Source organism: Sminthopsis crassicaudata, chromosome 6 (assembly GCF_048593235.1).
Source record: "Sminthopsis crassicaudata isolate SCR6 chromosome 6, ASM4859323v1, whole genome shotgun sequence".
Taxonomy (NCBI): Eukaryota; Metazoa; Chordata; class Mammalia; order Dasyuromorphia; family Dasyuridae; genus Sminthopsis; species Sminthopsis crassicaudata.
The window spans coordinates 9,428,767-9,447,848 of record NC_133622.1 but is presented as its reverse complement, the minus strand read 5'-3'; the positions used below and the strand labels follow the sequence as shown (position 1 = coordinate 9,447,848).

The 19,082-nt window shown below is 44.3% G+C and overlaps 1 protein-coding gene across 1 annotated transcript; it reads right to left on the bottom strand.

Moving 5' to 3' along the window:
• Positions 1-308: 308 nt before the first annotated feature.
• On the bottom strand, positions 309-12,551 carry CLRN2 (clarin 2). The gene is made up of 3 exons (XM_074274190.1): positions 12,244-12,551; positions 5,352-5,531; positions 309-2,596 (listed from the first exon to the last, which is right to left on the bottom strand). Exons 1-3 carry the CDS (start codon positions 12,494-12,496, stop codon positions 2,331-2,333), a joined length of 699 nt encoding a protein of 232 aa, XP_074130291.1. The 5' UTR covers positions 12,497-12,551; the 3' UTR covers positions 309-2,330.
• Positions 12,552-19,082: the final 6,531 nt, after the last annotated feature.

Here is a 19,082-nt window from a genome sequence, read left to right as displayed (position 1 = left end):
AAACTCTCATATTTAAAAGTTCTAAAAAGTTACAACAATTTGGAGAATCCCATTTCCACAAACTCTGTTTTTTCTGAGAATTGAAGAAATATAATTAATTTTCCTTTTATTACACACATTTTCATGAAGTAAAGTAATTCCTTATTTTCACTAATAATCTAGATAATGAGTTAGCTTCACTAATATTATATTTTTTAAAAATTAATATTCTAAATCTCATTAGCTTTGGTACAATTCAGTGCATTTAATATTGGCAATCATGATTTATATGCGTATCAGTAATCTTAACATAAATATTAACATTGTCATAACTTCACAATCAGAAAATAGGAATATGATTAGTGTTTCTTATGTAAATTATTTCATGTAAGACAATAAAATATTAAAAACATTAATTTGACCATTATTACCAAAGATTGGTGCCTATGAGAGCCAAAATATTCCAGGTGTCTGGAAACAAGGTGGGCCTGAGTCTTTCTCACCTACTTTGGCTCCATTTAAGATCCAGAGAATATCTGGAAACCATATTGGAATGTTTTAACTTCTCAATTATCCTCCCCCCCCCAATATTAGGAATGGTCTTTTTTTTTTTTTTTTTTTTTTTTTTTTTTTTTCAAATTTAGAACTTGAAAGAACCTTAAAGATTATCTCGGTCTACTGCTACATTCCTGCAGGCCAGAAAAAGCGCTGTCCAAGGTAGCACAGGTAATAAAGAACCAAGTCCGGTATCAGCTTCCAGTGTGCCAGCCAGCTCTAAACACTCCCCCAGGACCCTCCCCGTGCTCAAGACATAAGTAGCTAGGTAAAGAATAACCAGATAAACAGGTGCCACTCTGGGTTTCAGTGTCCTCATCTGCATAATGGGTACAGTAATGCTGCACAGACTATCCACCAGGGAACATGCTGTAAGGAGGAAGTCTCTGTAAGCACTGAGGTTCCAAATAAACATGAGGATACTCTGTACCTTGGGAATCCAAATTAATTTTTACATTGCTCTAAGCAGAACAGGGTTTGGAAAAAAAAAAAAAAGAAATGCTTTGAGAGTTTGTTAATTGTTTTGAATGATCCACGTTAATGTTCTTCACATTAGCAGGAAGCTTAAAATTGATCATATGAGTCTGTAAGAGCAGGACAAATCACACATATAACATGTCATCAGTGTCTCCTCTGAGCCAGGGAGACGGTGTACTGTAATAAATCCAACTTCTGAGCTCTGAAGTTAGGCAGGACGTCAGCGGGCAGGGAACAAATTATCTTATCCCCATTTTACAGATACAAAAACTGAGGCTTACAGCAATTATTTGAGTGGCCATGCAGCCAATTAGTGGCAGTCAGATTTTGAACTTGGGACTCCTGACTCTGAATCCCGGGCTTTTTCCTCTGACATTAAGTCCAATGGAGCACAAGAAATCCCGTGAGGCTATATGGAAGTATAAAACCTTCATTTTTCAATGACATGGAACTTCCAGGGATCAAGAAGTTCTGTGTTCAAATCCTGCTCTGGATACATGCTAGCCGTGGGACTCTGGGCAAACTACTAAAGTGCCAGTGCCCTCGGGCTGCTAGGGTTTGGTCCCAGACACAGAAGAGTTGTCACCTTCCTTCAGGGCAGTGCACTTCCTCCTTGTGGAACCCAGGGCCAGCCTTTTAGAAAATGATGGAGCTCATGGGTGTGCTTGGGGCTGAGGGGAGGGCGCTGTTGAATCCCGCTGGGGTAAAGGCAAAAGTGGAACATGAGCCTTCACATCTGGGCTGGTGAATCCAGGTGCACAGTTCCGGGAAGCTTTCCCCCAGCCACCTGTGGCTCCCCAGCAGATCCTGAGAGGACGCTTTGCTCTGCCAGCAGCTCTCCTCAGAATTCCTCCGGTGAGTAATTTAATTTACAGGCCCGTTCACACAACAAGAATGAATCTATTTCATTCAATAGACATGTGTTAACCAATGGATCATGAGCCTCTCCACCACCATCTTCCTGTCAGCTTCCCTTAAAGAATACAACATAAATCAGGCTGAGGGTCATCTTGACTTTTCTGAGTCCATCGGTTTCCTAGGATAAAGTCTCTAGAGAAAATGCCATTATTGTACATCTTCGATTACATCATTAATTCTTTTTTCAGGCAATGAGGTCTGTGCAGTTTATAATTTACAATCCCTGGCTATAATTACTGGCAGTTTCCATTGACTTTTATAGAATCTATAAACTCACTGCCAATTAATCTGTGGCCAAACCGTGAAGGAAGAAAGGTCTTCGTCCAAGTCAGCAACATGAGAACCCGAAAGATGATGCTTCGCTTCGTCTCCCGTAAACATTTCTCTGATAGGAGAGGCTATTAATACAAGATATCCTCGGCCGTCACGGTCACTTCTTCTACTTTGGTCTTTATCTCAGGAAGGGGAATCTGACTTATGGCCACCACCAGCAAATTGGCCGCGTGAGCAGTAGCGCTCGCCACACAGATCCAGAAAGAATCATCGTACTGTTCTTCCACAACAACAAACCGAAAGATCTTTTCCTGAAAATTGGCAATTCTGTCTGTGAGGTCGTGGAACTTCACGGCCGCCATGAAGCTGCCAATGGCCAAAGCTACGACACCACCTAGAGCCAAAGGGAGATTCAAGATTTGTGTTGGCGATCAGAGACTTCATGGTACCTTATTTAAGCTGTAGCATGTTAATGAAGCTCGAGCTGAATGTTAGCCTGAAATCAAACCTTGGAAAACCCCAAATCAACTACTATCCATTTTCTATCTATGAGGAATAATCCCACAAAACCACTGACTCAGGCTAAGAGTGAATCCAATCTGAATCAGATTTTTTTTTTTAAAGAAATGCAGTCTTATTATTTTAAAATACCTACAGCAGCATAAACTAGGCTAACAGCACTATTAAGAAGAAGTCCTATTGAATCCACTAATAAACAGATAAGAATCAGTTACAAGTAACTCATTAGTTGTATGGAATGGTTGCTGGTAAAGCATTTGGAAATGGTTCGTTCTTGTCCATAGAATAACCTTCCTGAATTTTTAATTACATCATTTATTGGAATTTCAGCCTTGTCCCTTCTGATGTATCCAAATTCCAATTCAGTCTAATTGGATCTAATTCCATCTGGTAAATAATTATCAAGCATCTCTTATAAGCAAGGCACTGTGCTGGAGGAGATATAAATAATAAATAGCTTGAAAAATTGAGTCAGACACAACTTGCCCACCCAGAATACAAATCACAGGATAAAGTCAGACACAGTCCGAAGGGAGCCACGTGGACAAAGAAGTGTAGCACCAGATTTTGCTGTTTTATTGGCGATTTAGAGTTGGTGACTTGTAAGAATAAAGGAGATGGAACTTCCCTTGCTCCTTACACGCGACCAGAGGGACCTTTTAATTCTAGATGCCTCTTTCATCCAGTTGAAAGACTTAGAGATGAAAGAGACCTTCAAGGTTATATATAGACTTAGCACAGACCGTGATCAGAACCCATGTCCTCTGGGTCCAAGTTCTTTCCCCAGCTGTGCACTATGGGAACACATATTCAAAACTGAACTGAAAAAAGAAATTAGAAATCCCTGAACCCCTGAAGAAAGTCCTTCCAGCTTCATGGAGGAGAGGGTTGGGTCCAAAGAGAGCTTCCTTCTGTATTGTGGCTCCTACTTTGTCTCTTCCACTTATTTATTTGACCCCCTATTTTGCCCTGATTAGCTTTTCCCATAGATAAAGGGCAAGAGAGGAGATAAGAGTTGGAACAGGAATAAAGAGAAAGGAAAGAAGAGCCTCTTGTACTTCCTCCTCTGGCTACCTCAGAGCTGAAGAGTAGACCTTGGGATCCTATCCCAGGGTGGAGAGTTGGAAGATACCTTAGAGATCCTACCTCCTCATTCTACAGATAAGAACAAATAAAAGGGGCAGCTAGCAGCAGGCAGAGGGGTAGGGGCCTGAGTCGGGAGGACCAGAGTTCACTTCTGATCTCAGATGCTTGACACTCACTAGCTGTGTGAGCCTGGGCAAGTCACTTTACCTCAAATGCCTCCGCCTTCTCCCCATAAGGATTATAGAAGGGAGATGGGACGCAGAGGCACAAACCCCTGGTCTTTAATGACAAATCCCAGTTTCTTTTCTCTCCATCATGCTGTCTCTGCCCACTCTGCTCTTCCCCATCAGCTTCAGGTTCTCAGCTGATTGTCACCATCCCTGCTGCCCCACGGGTACTCCAAAGCTGTACTGATCACAAATGTTCAGGTTGGCATGAAGGGAAGGATTAGGGGGGGCCCTCTCAGAGCAGAGGCGGAAGACATACTCTGGAGAATCAGTCTTGTAGAGGAAGGCATGCCCACTGGAAAGCCCGCTGAGATCTTCAAGTTCTAGGGCATTACTTTTCCCTATTGACCCGATCTGTGCTTGTCAGTACTCTTGCCACTAGCAATGAAGTACTCAGTTGTGGAGGCAGTGGGGATATCCAAGTCCACTCCTTCTTACAAGGAGCTTCTACCCTAGGATGGAAGAGCTGCCTTTCTCTTGTCATCCTGGGAGATGTTGCTTCTGAGCCTTCAGCTCCTGGGCTGTTCCTTCCTCATTCTTCCACCCTCTCATCTCCCTCCCCTCCTTTTCTCTCCATTTCCTCTCTTTCCTTAGTCCCAGATCTTCCAGCATCCTTTTCTCCTGGCTTCCCTTCCTCTTCATCCCTCTGTCTCTCACCCATGTACCCAAAAAACTATGTGTATATTTTGTGGGGAGATAAAAATAGAAAGATTTTCATAATAACCTGAGTAATTTATAACCACAAAAAATAGATTTCAATGGGTAAACCTTGAAAAATCAGAAACTGATCTTAAAGAACTGGTAAAGAAATGTATACAGCAACTACAATGTTGTAAAGAGAAACGGCTCTGAAAGACTTAGGAACACAGTGCAATGATCAGCCATGATTCTAGTGGATTTGTGATGAAGCTGGCTGCTCACCTCCTGAGGGAGAAGTGCTGGACTCAGTGTGGAGTGAGCTATAGAGGACATGTGTGTGGAAATATGTATATACCTTATATGATGTGTGTTCATATATGACATCTCATATAAGTGATTTATATAATTCTATTTCTATAGTTCGTGGTCATTTTAGGATTTTTTTTGTTATTGAACTATACATATTTGAAACAGATGTTTTATTTTTCTTGCTTCTCAATATGGGAAAAGGGAGTTGGAAGAAGAGGAGGAAAGGGGAGGAAAAAAGGAAAAGAAGGCAGAATTTGAAAAGCATTCGAGAGAAATGAAGAAATAAAAAGGCATTTCAACACCTTCTTACCAAAGGTTTAGCAGTATTTTCCAGCACAGTTGGGCGATTATTTTGAGGAGGTGTCTTACCTGCAAGCATATTCCACAGACATATCCCAGCAGGACCGTTTACGGCACGATACGGGACCTTTATCATATTGAGGATTGCAAATCCCATGCTGACCAGGGCCAAGGCCATGGCCACAAAAAGGAAGATTAAAATCATGACATGAAGGCCGGTGTTCAGCTGCTTCACCATGTGAGGAAAGACTGGGGAGAGAGAAACAATCACTGGAGTATCTCAGTGAAGGGATTAAAGCGCTATACTGTGGGAGAGCCCTATTTTGGTCGTTTGTTGTAAAGCCCCCCGACATTTATTATGAATCCTCTAGTGAATAGGGGAAAGGCCAAAGCAGCAGACACCTTTCTGGGAAGCATTCATCTCTTCTGCTCTTGATAAATGGAGTTATTGCTCATCTGGAGGCTGGAACCTTTAGACTCTGAGTTTTAGACAGTAATGTTGGGCACAAACAGCTAAAAAACAGATGATCACAAGTGCCGATCTAAACTGACCTGAGCTTTTGACCAGGGATCTTCCTGGCTGCTGATTCACTTCACCCCTTTCTCCTTTTACACTGTTCTTTTTCAAAGGAGGGCTGGCAAGAGGGCTGGGTTCCTCCTGCTTATGGGCCCCGAGCAACCTGAAGGAGAGGGGTCCTGGGAGTCCATTATCCAGACCAAGTCCCTCCTGTTGTAGAGAAGCAAACAGATTCCTAGAGAGGATCGGGACTTGTGGGGGTCCCACAGGCAGAAAGGAACAGACCCGGGCCAGGTGCATTTTCCAGTGCAATGTATTCCCAAAGTTACTCTGGCAGATTGTTCCCAAATGCTTCCTGTGTGCTTATAACCCTAGGAAGTTAGGGAGTCCCTGGGCTGGGGGGCACAAGTTTTGGGGGACATCCGGGGACCAGGCAGCATGGGGGAGAGCTTATGGCAGTAGAGCCTTTAAAGCTATTGGCTGGTACCAAGCTGCCACCATTCTGAAGGAGGAGCCTCACCAGCTCCTGATAACCATCTCAGCATGGACTTCCTTTCTTTCTTTTTTTTTTTTTTTTTTTTTCCCCCCCCCTGAGGCTGGGGTTAAGTGACTTGCCCAGGGTCACACAGCTAGGAAGTGTGTCTGAGACTAGATTTGAACTCGGGTCCTCCTGAATTCAGGGCTGGTGCTCTATCCACCGCACCACCTAGCTGCCCCCGGGACTTCCTTTCTACCTAGAGAAGTTCTGGTCCTCCCGCAGGGCCAGTTCTCCACTGGTGAGCCTAACCTCCTCCCCTAGTTATCCCCTCCCCTGCCCAGGTGATCAGAATGAACTGCCACAGAGACCCTCCTTCTCCACCCCCGTGCCTCTGGGGGCACTTTGGTCTCAGTTGTGGAAGAAGGGCTTGGGCTCTGGGCCCCGGCAGGCCTATGGGAAGGAGGCAGAGCTGGCTCCCACCTCCTCAGCTCAAGGAAGGACAACTTCAGCCACAGGAGGGGTTGGGAGAAGATTGTCCAAGGTATTAGGAGCTCTCCCCTTGCTGGTTAGAATAATCCTTGAGGCACTCTTGGCAAACTGGGGGCCTTTTCCTTATGAAAGAAGGAGGGAGAAACAGCTACAGGACTCACGAATCTGCAGATTTAGTCACCAAAGGAATTCTGCCAGCTCCAGAGGTAATTCCTAGCTGACCAATTTGTGATTTGGGTGTCTAGGAGTACCTGGGCTCCTTCCACTCTGGATTAGTGCTCTTGTAAAAAGCTCAAGCTTCCTTTTATCTGCTTCACTACAAAATTCACCCCAGCCCCAAACCTCTTCAAGTCTACGTCTATAGTTCTGATTGAAGCCAATGCCTTTGGTTTCTCCTAAATGACAAAAACAAGACTGGAACCCAACAGCAGCATGAAGAAAAACCATAAGATACTTGTTATTCTCCGTGTACCACTAATTGTTTCTATGCTATCAATAAAGCCTATAGTAAGATTTGAGGTGAAAGGGCTGTTTCTGTTTCTCGAGACTCAGAAAACTACCAATGTAGCTCCATAAATACAAAGGAAGATTTTTATTGAGTCAAATTTTGTGGCGGTTTCCATTTTTACTTCATGTCTCTGAGAAGTTTTTTGGTTCATATATTTTAGAATATAATGGACTAAAGCTATAATATAGCTGCCTGGAAGTCATTATAGGAAGTGTGGATTTGTAGGAAAGCAACAGAGATGTCATTCACTACTGTTGTTTTGCTCTCATCTTCTCTGGATGGGTCCAGGTAGAACAGTCCTGAGGAAAGGTACTACTCTACTTTTTATTCCTTTATGTTCAGAGTTCTAAGGACTGTTACACACAGGGACAAAATTATTGTTAGGACCTTCTACTTCAGATGAACAGCAGACTCTGATAGCTGTGGCAGAGGCCACTGGACTGAAAACAGTTTTTCCTAGCTCGTCACTGGCTTCTCTTTGGTTAAAACCAATTATTTCCTTCTTGGTGCTCATCCTTCTGGCTATCTCAGCTTCATTTGACACTGCTGACCTAAGTGTCCTTTTTTCCATTCCTGCCTTCCATGATACTGGAATCTTGAAGCTGTTGTTATCTCTGAGGATTCTCTCTCTCCGTTTCCTTCATGGACTAATTTTTCCCTTGTGGGCTAAATGTCAAGGGACTCAAGGTTCACTCCAACTCCTCCTCCATCCATTTGTGTTCTCAGTCATTTCTATGCAGAGAACCCTCTAATATATTACTCTAATATATTAATCATTGGCCTTGGTTTTTTTTTTGTTTGTTTGTTTGTTTTGTTTTGTTTTTTGAGCTCGTTATTTCTATTTATCTTCAAGAGAGCTCCCCTTACGTGGAAATTTACTTACAATTTCAGATGACACCTGAAACTAAACACTGGAAAATGTCGTTCCCTTTAGCCTTTCCCAGTTTTCACCCCTTCAGAGTCAGTTTTCCATGTGGCAGCCATGTTTCTCCTCCTTTGCTCTCATTTCTTTGTAACATCCTTTAGAATCTGTTCTTGCCAATCGATCCCCTCAACGGCTACCTCTCATTCCATTCAACTTAATTCAATAAACATTTTGTGCTAGTTGACCTTGCCTCAGCTGTCTGCTTGGTTTTCTTACCTCCATAACGTAAGGTCAGAGGATTTGAAACTGGAAAGAACCTTAAGGATTATCTAGTTCAATTCACTTGTTTTACAGATGGGGAAACTGAGATCCAGAGAGTTAACAGTGGCTTACCCAAATTTACAGAAACAGCTCCATGATTCAATCCCATATTACCCAGTTCCAAAGCCCTTTTCTTTATAGGCTACTGAACTGGCTTGTAATTTTTTCTATCTAAAACATAACTGTGGGGATAATCTTTATCAAATAATTTTTTTTATCTTTTCAATTCCAAATTCTTTCCCTCAACCTCTCCCTATTACATTGAGAAGGCAGAAAATGCCATATCCATCATATATATATATATATATATGACTGACTATTTTATTCAAACACAAACAACTTTATTTGGCCTTTAACTATTTCCACAAAAAATTTAGTCCCACAAAATTTAGAGGTGAAAGCTTTAGAAATCACCTAGTCCCACATTCTCATTAAAAAGTTGGGGAACTGGGTCTAAGAGAACAATGTGACTTACTTGTCCCAGATCAAATAGACAATAAAGGGCAAAAGTCATCTGACTGCACTTCCCCCGCACGGATAGTTTCCAATACACATCACAGACTCCCTGCCTATGTGTCTTTAAGGATGATTTCAAAAGGCTAATGGGGAGGCTTAGAGGGCTCACAGGTACCCTCAGTTATGTAGGAAAAATGAAGACTTGCTTATTAGAAAAGTGGGCATTGGAAAGTGGAAAGTACTAGATCTAGGCTACAGTTAAAAAATAAAAAAGTTGGTCTCAAATCCCAGCTCTGCTACTTATATGTGTGAGCTTGGGCTTCGCTTCCCTGGGACTCAGTTTTCTAATCTGTAAAACCAAGAAGTTGGATTAAATGATTTTATGATCCCTACAGTGTGAATGCTGCGTGTACCAGTGGAGGAAAAAATGTCAGAATAACAGAGTAAGTATGGGGAGGGAAGAGGGAGAGAAGGAAGGAGAGGAGGAAGGAGAGAAGCCTTCTAAAAGCTGAAAATTGATGAGTGTGTTAGTGGATGCAGTCTCATAGCCAGAGATGTTACTAGAAAGGTTATGGAAGAAACAGAGAACCCTCCAATCTAATGCAACAAGCATTTATTAAGCTCCAACTATGTACAAAATTCTATACTGCACTTGACCAAAAAAAAGATTGAATTCTTCTGATAAGATACCAAGAATAAACAAATAAGCAACGCAGAATGACTGGATGAGAGGCTTTGTTAACAACTAAAAGGAGCTCTTAAGAAAGGAAATGATCAAAAGGAAGCTAGGGATTAAGAGGAAATAAAGGGAGAGTACCTTCCAGGCAGGAGAGGAAGGAAGGAGAGTGACATGTTTGGGAAATGTCCCAAATCTTTCATCTTTCATCTTCTAATAAAGGACAGTCTGGTTCCCTTAACAGAAGTAGGAAAGTTTAGAGAAAGGGTGAAATTGGGAGGTGTGTTTTGAATATGTTGAGTTTGAGATGTCTATAGAGAATCCAGATAGAGATGGCCAACACGGCCTTGGAGATGAAAGATGGGAGTCCAAGGGAAAGACTAGAGCTGGATTCATGGATCTTGGAGTCCGCATGAAACCCATGGACATTTCCTCCTCATCTTACCGTTTCCTCCCAAGATAAATTAGCCAAATGACAATCTACGGCTTCACCCTAGCTCTTCACTAGTCAGTAAAAGCAAGTTCCTGGTCCTAGTTTTGAGTCCTTCCCTATGCCCAATTGAATAAAACCCTACCAGATTTTGGAGGGGGTTCTTCTAATACTGAAATGTTGATGCTGGGAAGGAATAAAGAAGAACAAATAAATACCCAACCAAAGCTGCTCCCCAGTAACTACTGCTAGTGTCATTGAGGACATTCTCTTAGGGCAAGGAAATAAAGTCTTGGAAGGATCGAACCAACTCCTCAGGAAGTATTCATCAATGCTCATCATACACCGAGCGGGGAGCGGGTCCTGGAAGGATCGGAGCCCCTGGCCAGACTCCGCGGGAGAGATGGCGGCCGCTCAGAGGAGTTCGCCCCGGAGCTGGGCTGTGGCTTTGGAGCGTGGAGGGCTCAGAGGACCGCGTGGAGGGGATGGGACCCGGGCTGGTCTTTGAAGGGAGGCAGGGGCGAAGGCCCCAGACAGTGCGAGCCCCGCTGCCCGGCTGGCTGTCACTCAGCAGCCCAGAGGGAAGCCGGCACAGCAAGGAGCTGCCGGCGCTTCCAGGAGGAGCGGGCCTAGAGCACCCCGAAGAGATGGCTATCTGCCTCATTAGGAGCTTCTCCAGACGGAGATAAGCAGACACTGGTTGGGGCTCATCCTCTGCGGGGCTATTAGTGTTCCCCGGGGGCTTCTGGGAGAGTTATTCTCTTTCTCGCTCATCTTCCTCAGGGCCAGATGCAGAGGGGGCAGCTGCTTAGTGCAGTAGACACTTAACGCTGCCTGGCGGTGTGACCCTGGGCAAGTCACTGAGCCCCGACTGCCCCGGGAAAAGCAAAACAAAGCGGGTGGAGGCGGCTTTTACAGTGTGTGCCTGGAGGCCATCGAGAACTAGTCCGTCAAAGAAGCCGCTAGTCGAAGATCGCCCCCTTTGTTCTTGGGTCACTAAGGTCCTGTGGGTTTCCGCCTTAATCTCCGGGTCCCTGGTGTGTTCCCAGGAGAGAGATGCTGCTCGTATAGACGCGGTCCCTCCCCCTGAGGCACTTAACCCGCCCTGCCCTCCATGTGTTGTGAGTGTGAGTGTGAGTGTGTGTGAGTGTGTGAGAGAATTGTGTGTGTGAGTGTGTGAGAGAATGTGTGTGTGTATGTGAGTGTGTGTGTGTGTGTGTGTATGTGTGTGTGTGTCTCTTTTTACACAGAGAGGAGGCAGAAAGGCGCAGATGGAAGGAATAACTTGATCCCCGGGTGTATGTCCTAGCTGAATCCTGAGGATCATAGGGTTTCACGCCGGAAGGATCATAGGGTTCATTTGTCCAACTCCTCATTTTTACAGATGAGGAAACTGAGGTTCAAAGAGGCGAACAAATTGCGCAGAGTCCCCCGGGTTCGCTAAGCGGCGGAGTGAGAATCAGGGCTCCAAACTCACTTTCCCTCCCAGTGTCTCTTCTATGCAGCCAGCCCGCACTCTCACCTCCCCGACCATCCATCCCCGAGTCCCGAGATCTGGGCTGTGGGAGGTTCCAGTAAGGGAAGGAAGGTAAAGCGCTCTTCAGATCGGAAGTGTCCCGTAAAGGTCGGATCCTCCTCCTCCCCCCTCCTCCTGTCTGGCGGCGGTCTCCTTCCCTCGGCCTTCTGGCCTCGGTCCGTCCGGGCTGGGAAGACCCTCCCCCCCCTCCTCCTCAGGGCCCGCCTTGGAGGTCGCTCCCACTCGAAGCCCCCGCAGTGCGCGGCCCCGCCACTTACTCGGAAGACCTGCGCCACCGACCTGTCCGTGCACAGTATTTCCCCCGCACCTTCAGCCCCCGCAGGATGTGGGCTGCTAGACCAAACCCCCTCCCAGTTTTCTCTTTACCCACACCCCAGAGCCCGGCAGGGGAGTCCTCCGAAGGCGGCGGGGCCCGACTGAGCGCTCCCCGAAGAGCGGACGGGCCTTTTGCCTTTCTTTTAGCACAGCGGCGGGCACACAGTAGGTGCTTACTAGATGCCCGTCTGAGCGAGGCTTTCCGGACCCCGGGGCACTACGAGGCCCGCCCCCCCCATGTCTCCGGGCCCGGGGCACTACGAGACCCGCCCCCCCATGCTCTCCGGGCCCGGGGCACTACGAGACCCGCCCCCCCCCCATGCTCTCCGGGCCCCGGGGCACTACGAGGCCCGCCCCTCGGCTACTCACTGGTGAAGCGGGAGCGGCGGCCGCCCAGGCCGCACTGGCGCACCTTGCAGCCGCGGAAGAGCCCGTAGGAGATGTCGCCGATGAACTTGGCCAGCTCGGGGGCCGTGGCGTTGACCAGCTCGGCTCCGGTCTGGCACAGGATCCTCCCCCGCAGCCAGCGCGGCGCGGCCAGCGCGGCCGCCAGCAGCAGGAAGGACGCGAGGCTCAGCAGCGCGCCCGCCGCCAGCCACGTCCTGGGGAAGCAGCCCGGCATGCCGCCGGCTCGGGGCGCTCAGCCCGAGGCGGCGCGGGGGGCGGCGGCGCGGCCCGGCCTTCCGCGGCCCCTCGGGGCGGGGGGCGGCCTCGCGGGACCCGCCATGCCGGGCCCTTCCCTCCCCCTCCCCGCTGGCGGCCCGAGCCCGAGCCCGCTGCGACAACTGCCCGGGATGGTCGCGCGGAGAGCCCTCAGGTGTGCGCCCGCCCCCGGAGGTAACCCTAGCCCGGCCTCCGCCTAGGGTTTCAGCCGCGGCTTAATTGTCCCGTTTTAAATATTCAGATGCTACCGGTGCTTATCATAATTACCCCAGGGGCCCTCGGGGGCCAAAGGCGGGCGCGGGGCGGGAAGAAGGGGCAAACCGGCGGGGAAACGCGGGGGGGATCTAGGGGTCAGGCAGATTCTGCCCCCGGGGACCCGGTCGGGCCGCTCCGCCTCGTCCCCGCCGAGGCCTCGCTCCCTGCTCCAGAGCCCGCTGCGGCCCGATCTCGGGGCGGCTAAAACCGGGGGCGTGAGCCGCCTTCCTCGGGGCAGTGAAGGGGCGCTTCGTGACCCCCGGAGTTGTCAAGGGGCGCAGCCCGGGGGAGAACTCAGCTCGGGGATTCGGCGCGAGCGGCAAACCGAGCTCTCTGGTGGAAAAGGCCCCGGTCCCGGACCGAAAACGGCCCTAATTATATCGCGACAAGCCATGAACCTCTCTGACCGTTAGACTCCTCTTCTGTAAGTGACAAGAGCTGCCCAGCCGGACCACCACGTGCTGGCCACGGGGGCTGCCATTATTGTCATTACGCAGAGCAACAATCCAGCAGTCAGGGGAGGTGTCTGAGGGTGAGCCCCCCTCTAGCAGTGAAGACAGGAGAAATACACAGTAAGACGGAAAAAATGGCAGGACTTAGAACTTACCAAACAGCCCACACGGTGGCCCTCAAGCTTTGTGGTCTCGGGCTACTTTATATTCTTCTTCTTCTTTTATTATAGCTTTTTATTTACCAGATACTTGCATGGGTGATTTTTCAACATTGACCATTACCAAACCTTTTGTTCCAACTTTTCCCCTCCTTCCCCTGCCCCAGATGGCAGGCTGACCAATGCATGTTACATATGTTAAAGTACAAGTTAAATATAATATATATAGTAAATAAAGTAATAAACAAAGGAAATAAAAAACGCAGGCGGACAAAATTAGAGGGATTGGGAATTCTATGAGTGGCTCATAGTCATCTCCCAGGGTTCTTTCGCTGTATGTAGCTGGTTCAGTTCATTCCTGCTCTATTGGAACTGATTTGGTTCCTCTCATTGTTGGAGAGGCCACGTCCATCAGAACTGATCATCATACAGTATTGTTGTTGAAGTATATAATGATCTCCTGGTCCTGCTCATTTCACTCAGCATCAGTCCATGAAAGTCTCTCCAACAGTTTCTGAAATCATCCTGCTGGTTATTCCTTACAGAACAATAATATTCCATAATATTCATATACCACAACTTATTCAGCCATTCTCCAATGGATGGGCATCCACTCAGTTTCCAGTTTCTGGCCACTACATTCTGGCTGCCACAAACATTCTTGCACATACAGGTCCCTTTCCCTTCTTTAAGATCTCTGTGGGATATAAACCCAGCCAGCTACTTTATATTATTAAAAATTATTGAGAACTCCAGAGAGAACTGGATAGTTCTCACATTAGAAAATAGTGTATTAATAATAAATACATGCATTTATAATAAATAATAATATATTAGTACATTATATGATGTATTACATAAAATGTATTAATTCATTAAGAAATAAGCATATAAAACAAATATAAAAATAACTGATATAAAATTTTAAAAAGTATGTGTTAACATATTTTTATGGAAAAAATAACACCTTTTCCCAAAACAAATAACATGGTGAGGATTGGCATTGTTTCACATATATGTGTGTGTTTATATTTGTATTTAATATCTAGATTTCTAATTTCTTGTATTTCTGACTTAATATTAGACAGCTGGACTCTCATATGTGCTTCTGCATTCAATCTGCTATGGTATATTGTTTTAGCTGAAAAATATGGTGAATCTCATACAGAAATGTAGTTGAAAAATGAAGGAGTATTTGAATATTTTATTAGTAGTACATAAAATGTTTTGCTTTACAGGTGCCTGACATTCTCTGCTCTGGGGTCAGCCTCGCTTCGGGTCAGCTGATCTCCACTGCACTCTTGGATCCTAGTCATGCTTCTGTCATCCTCTGGATCTTCAGAGAGAGACTCTGGCCATCATGATGTGACCGTCTCTACTTCAGGTCATTCTGACCATGCCAGCTGCCATTCCTCATGCCCCAGAGAGCAAAGAGGGAAAGGGAGGAAGCCCAATGGGCCTCCTGGTGCCCACCTCTCCTCCTGTTCCCATGGCTTTTTGCACTTTTTGAATGTGCCTTCCTCTGGTTTCCCAGTGAGAGCATATGGTGTGATCACCAGACTTTCTTTCTCTCCTAAATCACCACCCTGAGCCTGGAAGAAAATAATTTGATATGGCATTGACCCAGGTGATGCTGGGATTTATACCCGATTCCCCAAGTCAAATGGTTTGCCATTTGACACAATATTCATATGGCAAATAATGATAGATTTATGTAGCAATTCATGGCCATAACATACTTTCCTTATATGATCTCATGTGATGTTTCCAAAACCTTGGGTAATTTTGGCATTAAATTTTTTTTTTTTTTTTTTTTTTTTTTTTTTTTATGGGAGAAAGGAAGTTAAAGATGGGAGAAAGGAGTTTAAGTGACTTGTACAAGTGACAGACAGTAAATGAGGATCTTGGGCTTGAATCTGGCCAATGTCTTTTAACTCCAAGTACATCTGCTACATGTCAGGAGCATACCTGGCAAAGATACAGCTGACTGTGGCTATCAGGAGATACAACATAAAACTAGGGACCATTAGAAATTATGCTATTTCCAAGGTAACTAAAATTTGAGATTCTTCTATAAGAGACATTTAAATGAAAAATGGAAGTGTGATTATATGCATACAATGTTCATTATATAATTAAATGAGGGAGAAATATTTCTTATTGGAAGAGGGGTTTTTAGTCTGGGGGCCATAAACTGGTTTTACACATTTTTTTTTGATAAAGTTTTCATTATAATCCAGTAACTTTGTAATCCTAATTTTTTTATTTTATGCATTATTCGGAGAAGGGATTCTTAGACTTCATCAGAATGCTAAACAGGCCCATGACCTGAAAAAAAAGCCTATAAAACCCTGGACTGGAGGGAATCCAGGAAGGCTTTATGGAGGAAAAGACATTTAATTTGGATGTGAAGAATGTTAATGGGTAAAAACAGTAGCAGAATATTCTAGCTAGAGGGAAAGCTTCTTTGGACAAAGGAGAGGTCTATGGGCTTTTTTTCTTTTGGATAAGGCAGGCAATAGCATATTAAATATTAGTCTATTTTAAATTTATTATATACCTCCTTAAAAAGGCACTTAAATGGTGCCCAGTGTATAGAGTGCTGTGTCTGGAGTGGGAAAAATCATTTTTTCCTTATTTCAAATATGGCCTCAAACCAGAGACTGAACGTGGATCAAAGCCCAATATTCACCTTTTGCGTTTGCTTTTTGTTTTCTTCCCCCTTTTTCCTTTTTGATGTGATTTTTCTTGTACAACATGATCAAGGTGGAAATATGTTTAGAAGAATAATACATTTAATCTATATTGGATTACTTGCTGTCTAGGGGAAGGAGTGGGGAAGGGAGGGAGAAAAACTTGGAACAAAGCTTTGTAAGTGAGCATGTTGAAAACTATCTTTTCATATTTTGAAAAAAATTAAAAATGTGGCCTCAGACTTAAAGCTGTGTGAGGAAGCGAGTCACTTAACCCTGTTTGCCTCAGTTTCCTCATGTATAAAAAGAAGTAGAAAAAGAAATGGCAAACCATTCTGGTACATCTGCCAAAGAAAACCCCAGTGGGGTGATGGAGTGTCAGATATGATTGAAAAACGATTGAGTAATGACAATGCCTACTTAAATTTTTATCTACTTGGACACTATCTACGTGTCTATGACCAGAAGCTACCAAAGACTGGGTTTTAGTGCATATCCTTCCTACATTATTTTCATTTACTTTTCCCATATCACTTTGAGCTTGTTGACTCAGAGCTTAAAGGGACTTTAGAATCCAGTTAGGTCAGAAGTCCTTAACCTGAGACAAAACTGAGTTTTTTTAAATAAGTGTTCGTGATTCTATATATTTAGAAACATTATTCTGAGAAGAATATTTATCACATTGCTATGACAGAAAAAGCATTAAGAACTCTGATCTAGAGCAACGTTTTACTTCAAGGAAGAGGTAACGGAAACCCAGGAAAGTTAAGTGATTTGTCACACATGGAAGGAGTTTTAGAAGTAAGTTTTAATTCAAGTATTTTGACTCCAAAGCCTTCCTTCAATTGAATCACAAGGCTGGGGATGGCAAGGATTATAGTCATCTATGTGGTGGAATTATTGGAGGACTCAAATGAGACAAATTATTTAATGTTCTTCATAAGCAATACCGGCTAGAAAAATGACCACTAGGTGGCACTAGTAGCAACTAATTTGATGTTATTCATTACAAATAATATTGGGGAAACCAAACGCTTTCCAAAGGGGTCTTTCCAACCTGGAGAGGGAGCAAATTCCAGCTATCCAAGTTTTGTAGATAGTGCACCATCTATACTTCAGCTTTGTGTCTCTTTGTCTCTCTCTCTGAGTGGCCCCAGTGGTTTTTACAGGGTGTAGTTAGTGTGGTTTTACCCAAACAAAATAGCCCTGAGACCCTATCCCATCAGCAAAGCAACTATATAAAAATAAAACGATAGATATTATATATCTGTACTAAATATAACTATATAAATCAACTATAATTTGCAGAGCTCTTTGTGGTCATATTATAATGGCATCTACTAAAACACACATTCTTCTCCTTCTAAAATATAAATGTTTTATACATAAGCACAGAATCAATAAAAGGAATAAAATTACATATGGTAGAATATCTACCAAAGCTTGCTCCTTTTTTCAGACTCAGGAAATATTCAACCAACCTTCAGATATTCTCCAGAACCAGGAGTCCTGAGAAAAACAGAGTTCTCAATTCCCTACTGACTGGTTGAGAACTGTGTCACGCAGCCCTCAGCTCTCCTTGTCAATTCAGTTTTATTGTGTGAGCTGTTGTTATTTGGGGCTCAAATAGACATGTCACCTTCCATCTGTGATAAAAGGGACCTTGTTTATTTGTTTTGTGTTTATATTGTCTTGCATTGTTTTGCAAACACGATACAATAATACAGGTTGCTAAAACCCTATAAAAGACTAAGGCAGGACAATTAGGCTAACAGAAAGATATAAGACTAGAAAAAAAAAAAGTAGGGCTTAATCTTGAAGCGAGAATATTGCCTGAGAATTGACTAGGAAGTCAACAGGGATCTCTCTGGCCAATTTTAGCAGAACTATCAGAGGAGAAGACAGATCTAAAGGGGGTGAGGAGTGATGGAGATGCATTGTAGATGCAGGATTATCCACTGGGAATTTTATTATGTAGACATATGTTTTAGTTCTAAATTTGTGATTCTCTTAGTATAGGCAACTCCCAGGGAGGGAATTCTCTTTGTCAATGTAGATCAGTATTTATTCCATAACTTGCAGTCTTAGAGAGCCACTCCAGTACTGAGAGCTTAAGTGGCTTCCCCTGGAGTCATATATGAATATGATATTTTATAACATGCTGGGATGCTCTCAGGTGTTGGTAAGTAGTACTTCCTGATCACTCCAGCTACAAGTTCTCCTTCTATCATTTGATTTCAAAGCAATGATTTTTCTTTTTATGTATGTACATTTTAGGCAGGTTTGTCTCTTGGCTCTTTTTTTCTTTGCTCCTTATTTTGGGAAGAAGAATTTTGGTGTGACCTGGAGGGGAAGTCAAAGGATATTGGAAAAACTCTCATTCTCATTGGAGGGGCTCTTATTCTCTGAGTCTCTATTGGAAGAGTTGCTCTTTCTCTCTCCTTCTAAGGGCCCTGAAGCTTAGAGACTTTCTCATTTTATTTCTACTTAAGCATATGCTTTCAATGCAACCTGGTAAAGATGGTTTTACAGGATTCTGGGAAGGGACTATTTCCCAAAGTATTTTACTGTGTGAGGGATGTAGAAGACCCTTACCCAAAATGACTACTCAGAGATCACTCAGTAGAAGGCAGAAAAGTTGTTTATTGAAAAACCTCCCAATGAGCCGTCCCATCAAGATAATAAAGAGAAAGCTCGTGGTAGGAGGGCTAAAGAAGTAGTGAAGATACATATGTTTTATACAAGAGATTACATCACAAGAGAGCTTTGAGAAGGGGAGGAGAGGCATCTAATTGGTTGTTGCTATTTGGAGAGATTGGAATGGAAGGTTTCTGTTACAAAGGATTACATCATAAGTTGGGGAGCACTGAGAAATAGGTGCCCTCTCCCCTTAATTGAATGTTACACATGGGTGCCAATAGACCTTCAAAATTTCTAAGCTAACAGCATTCAACTGATAGTCTAAATATTGATAACATTGAATAGTG

What these genes read in the sequence shown, in the direction of transcription:
- CLRN2 (XM_074274190.1), bottom strand. Translation starts at nt 12,496, where the DNA reads ATGCCGGGCTGCTTCCCCAGGACGTGGCTGGCGGCGGGCGCGCTGCTG. An exon ending in CCGCCGCTCCCGCTTCACCA is followed by an intron (nt 5,532 to 12,243) that starts GTGAGTAGCCGA and finishes CTCTCTCCCCAG; the next exon opens with TCTTTCCTCACATGGTGAAG. An exon ending in TCTGTGGAATATGCTTGCAG is followed by an intron (nt 2,597 to 5,351) that starts GTAAGACACCTC and finishes CTTTGGCTCTAG; the next exon opens with GTGGTGTCGTAGCTTTGGCC.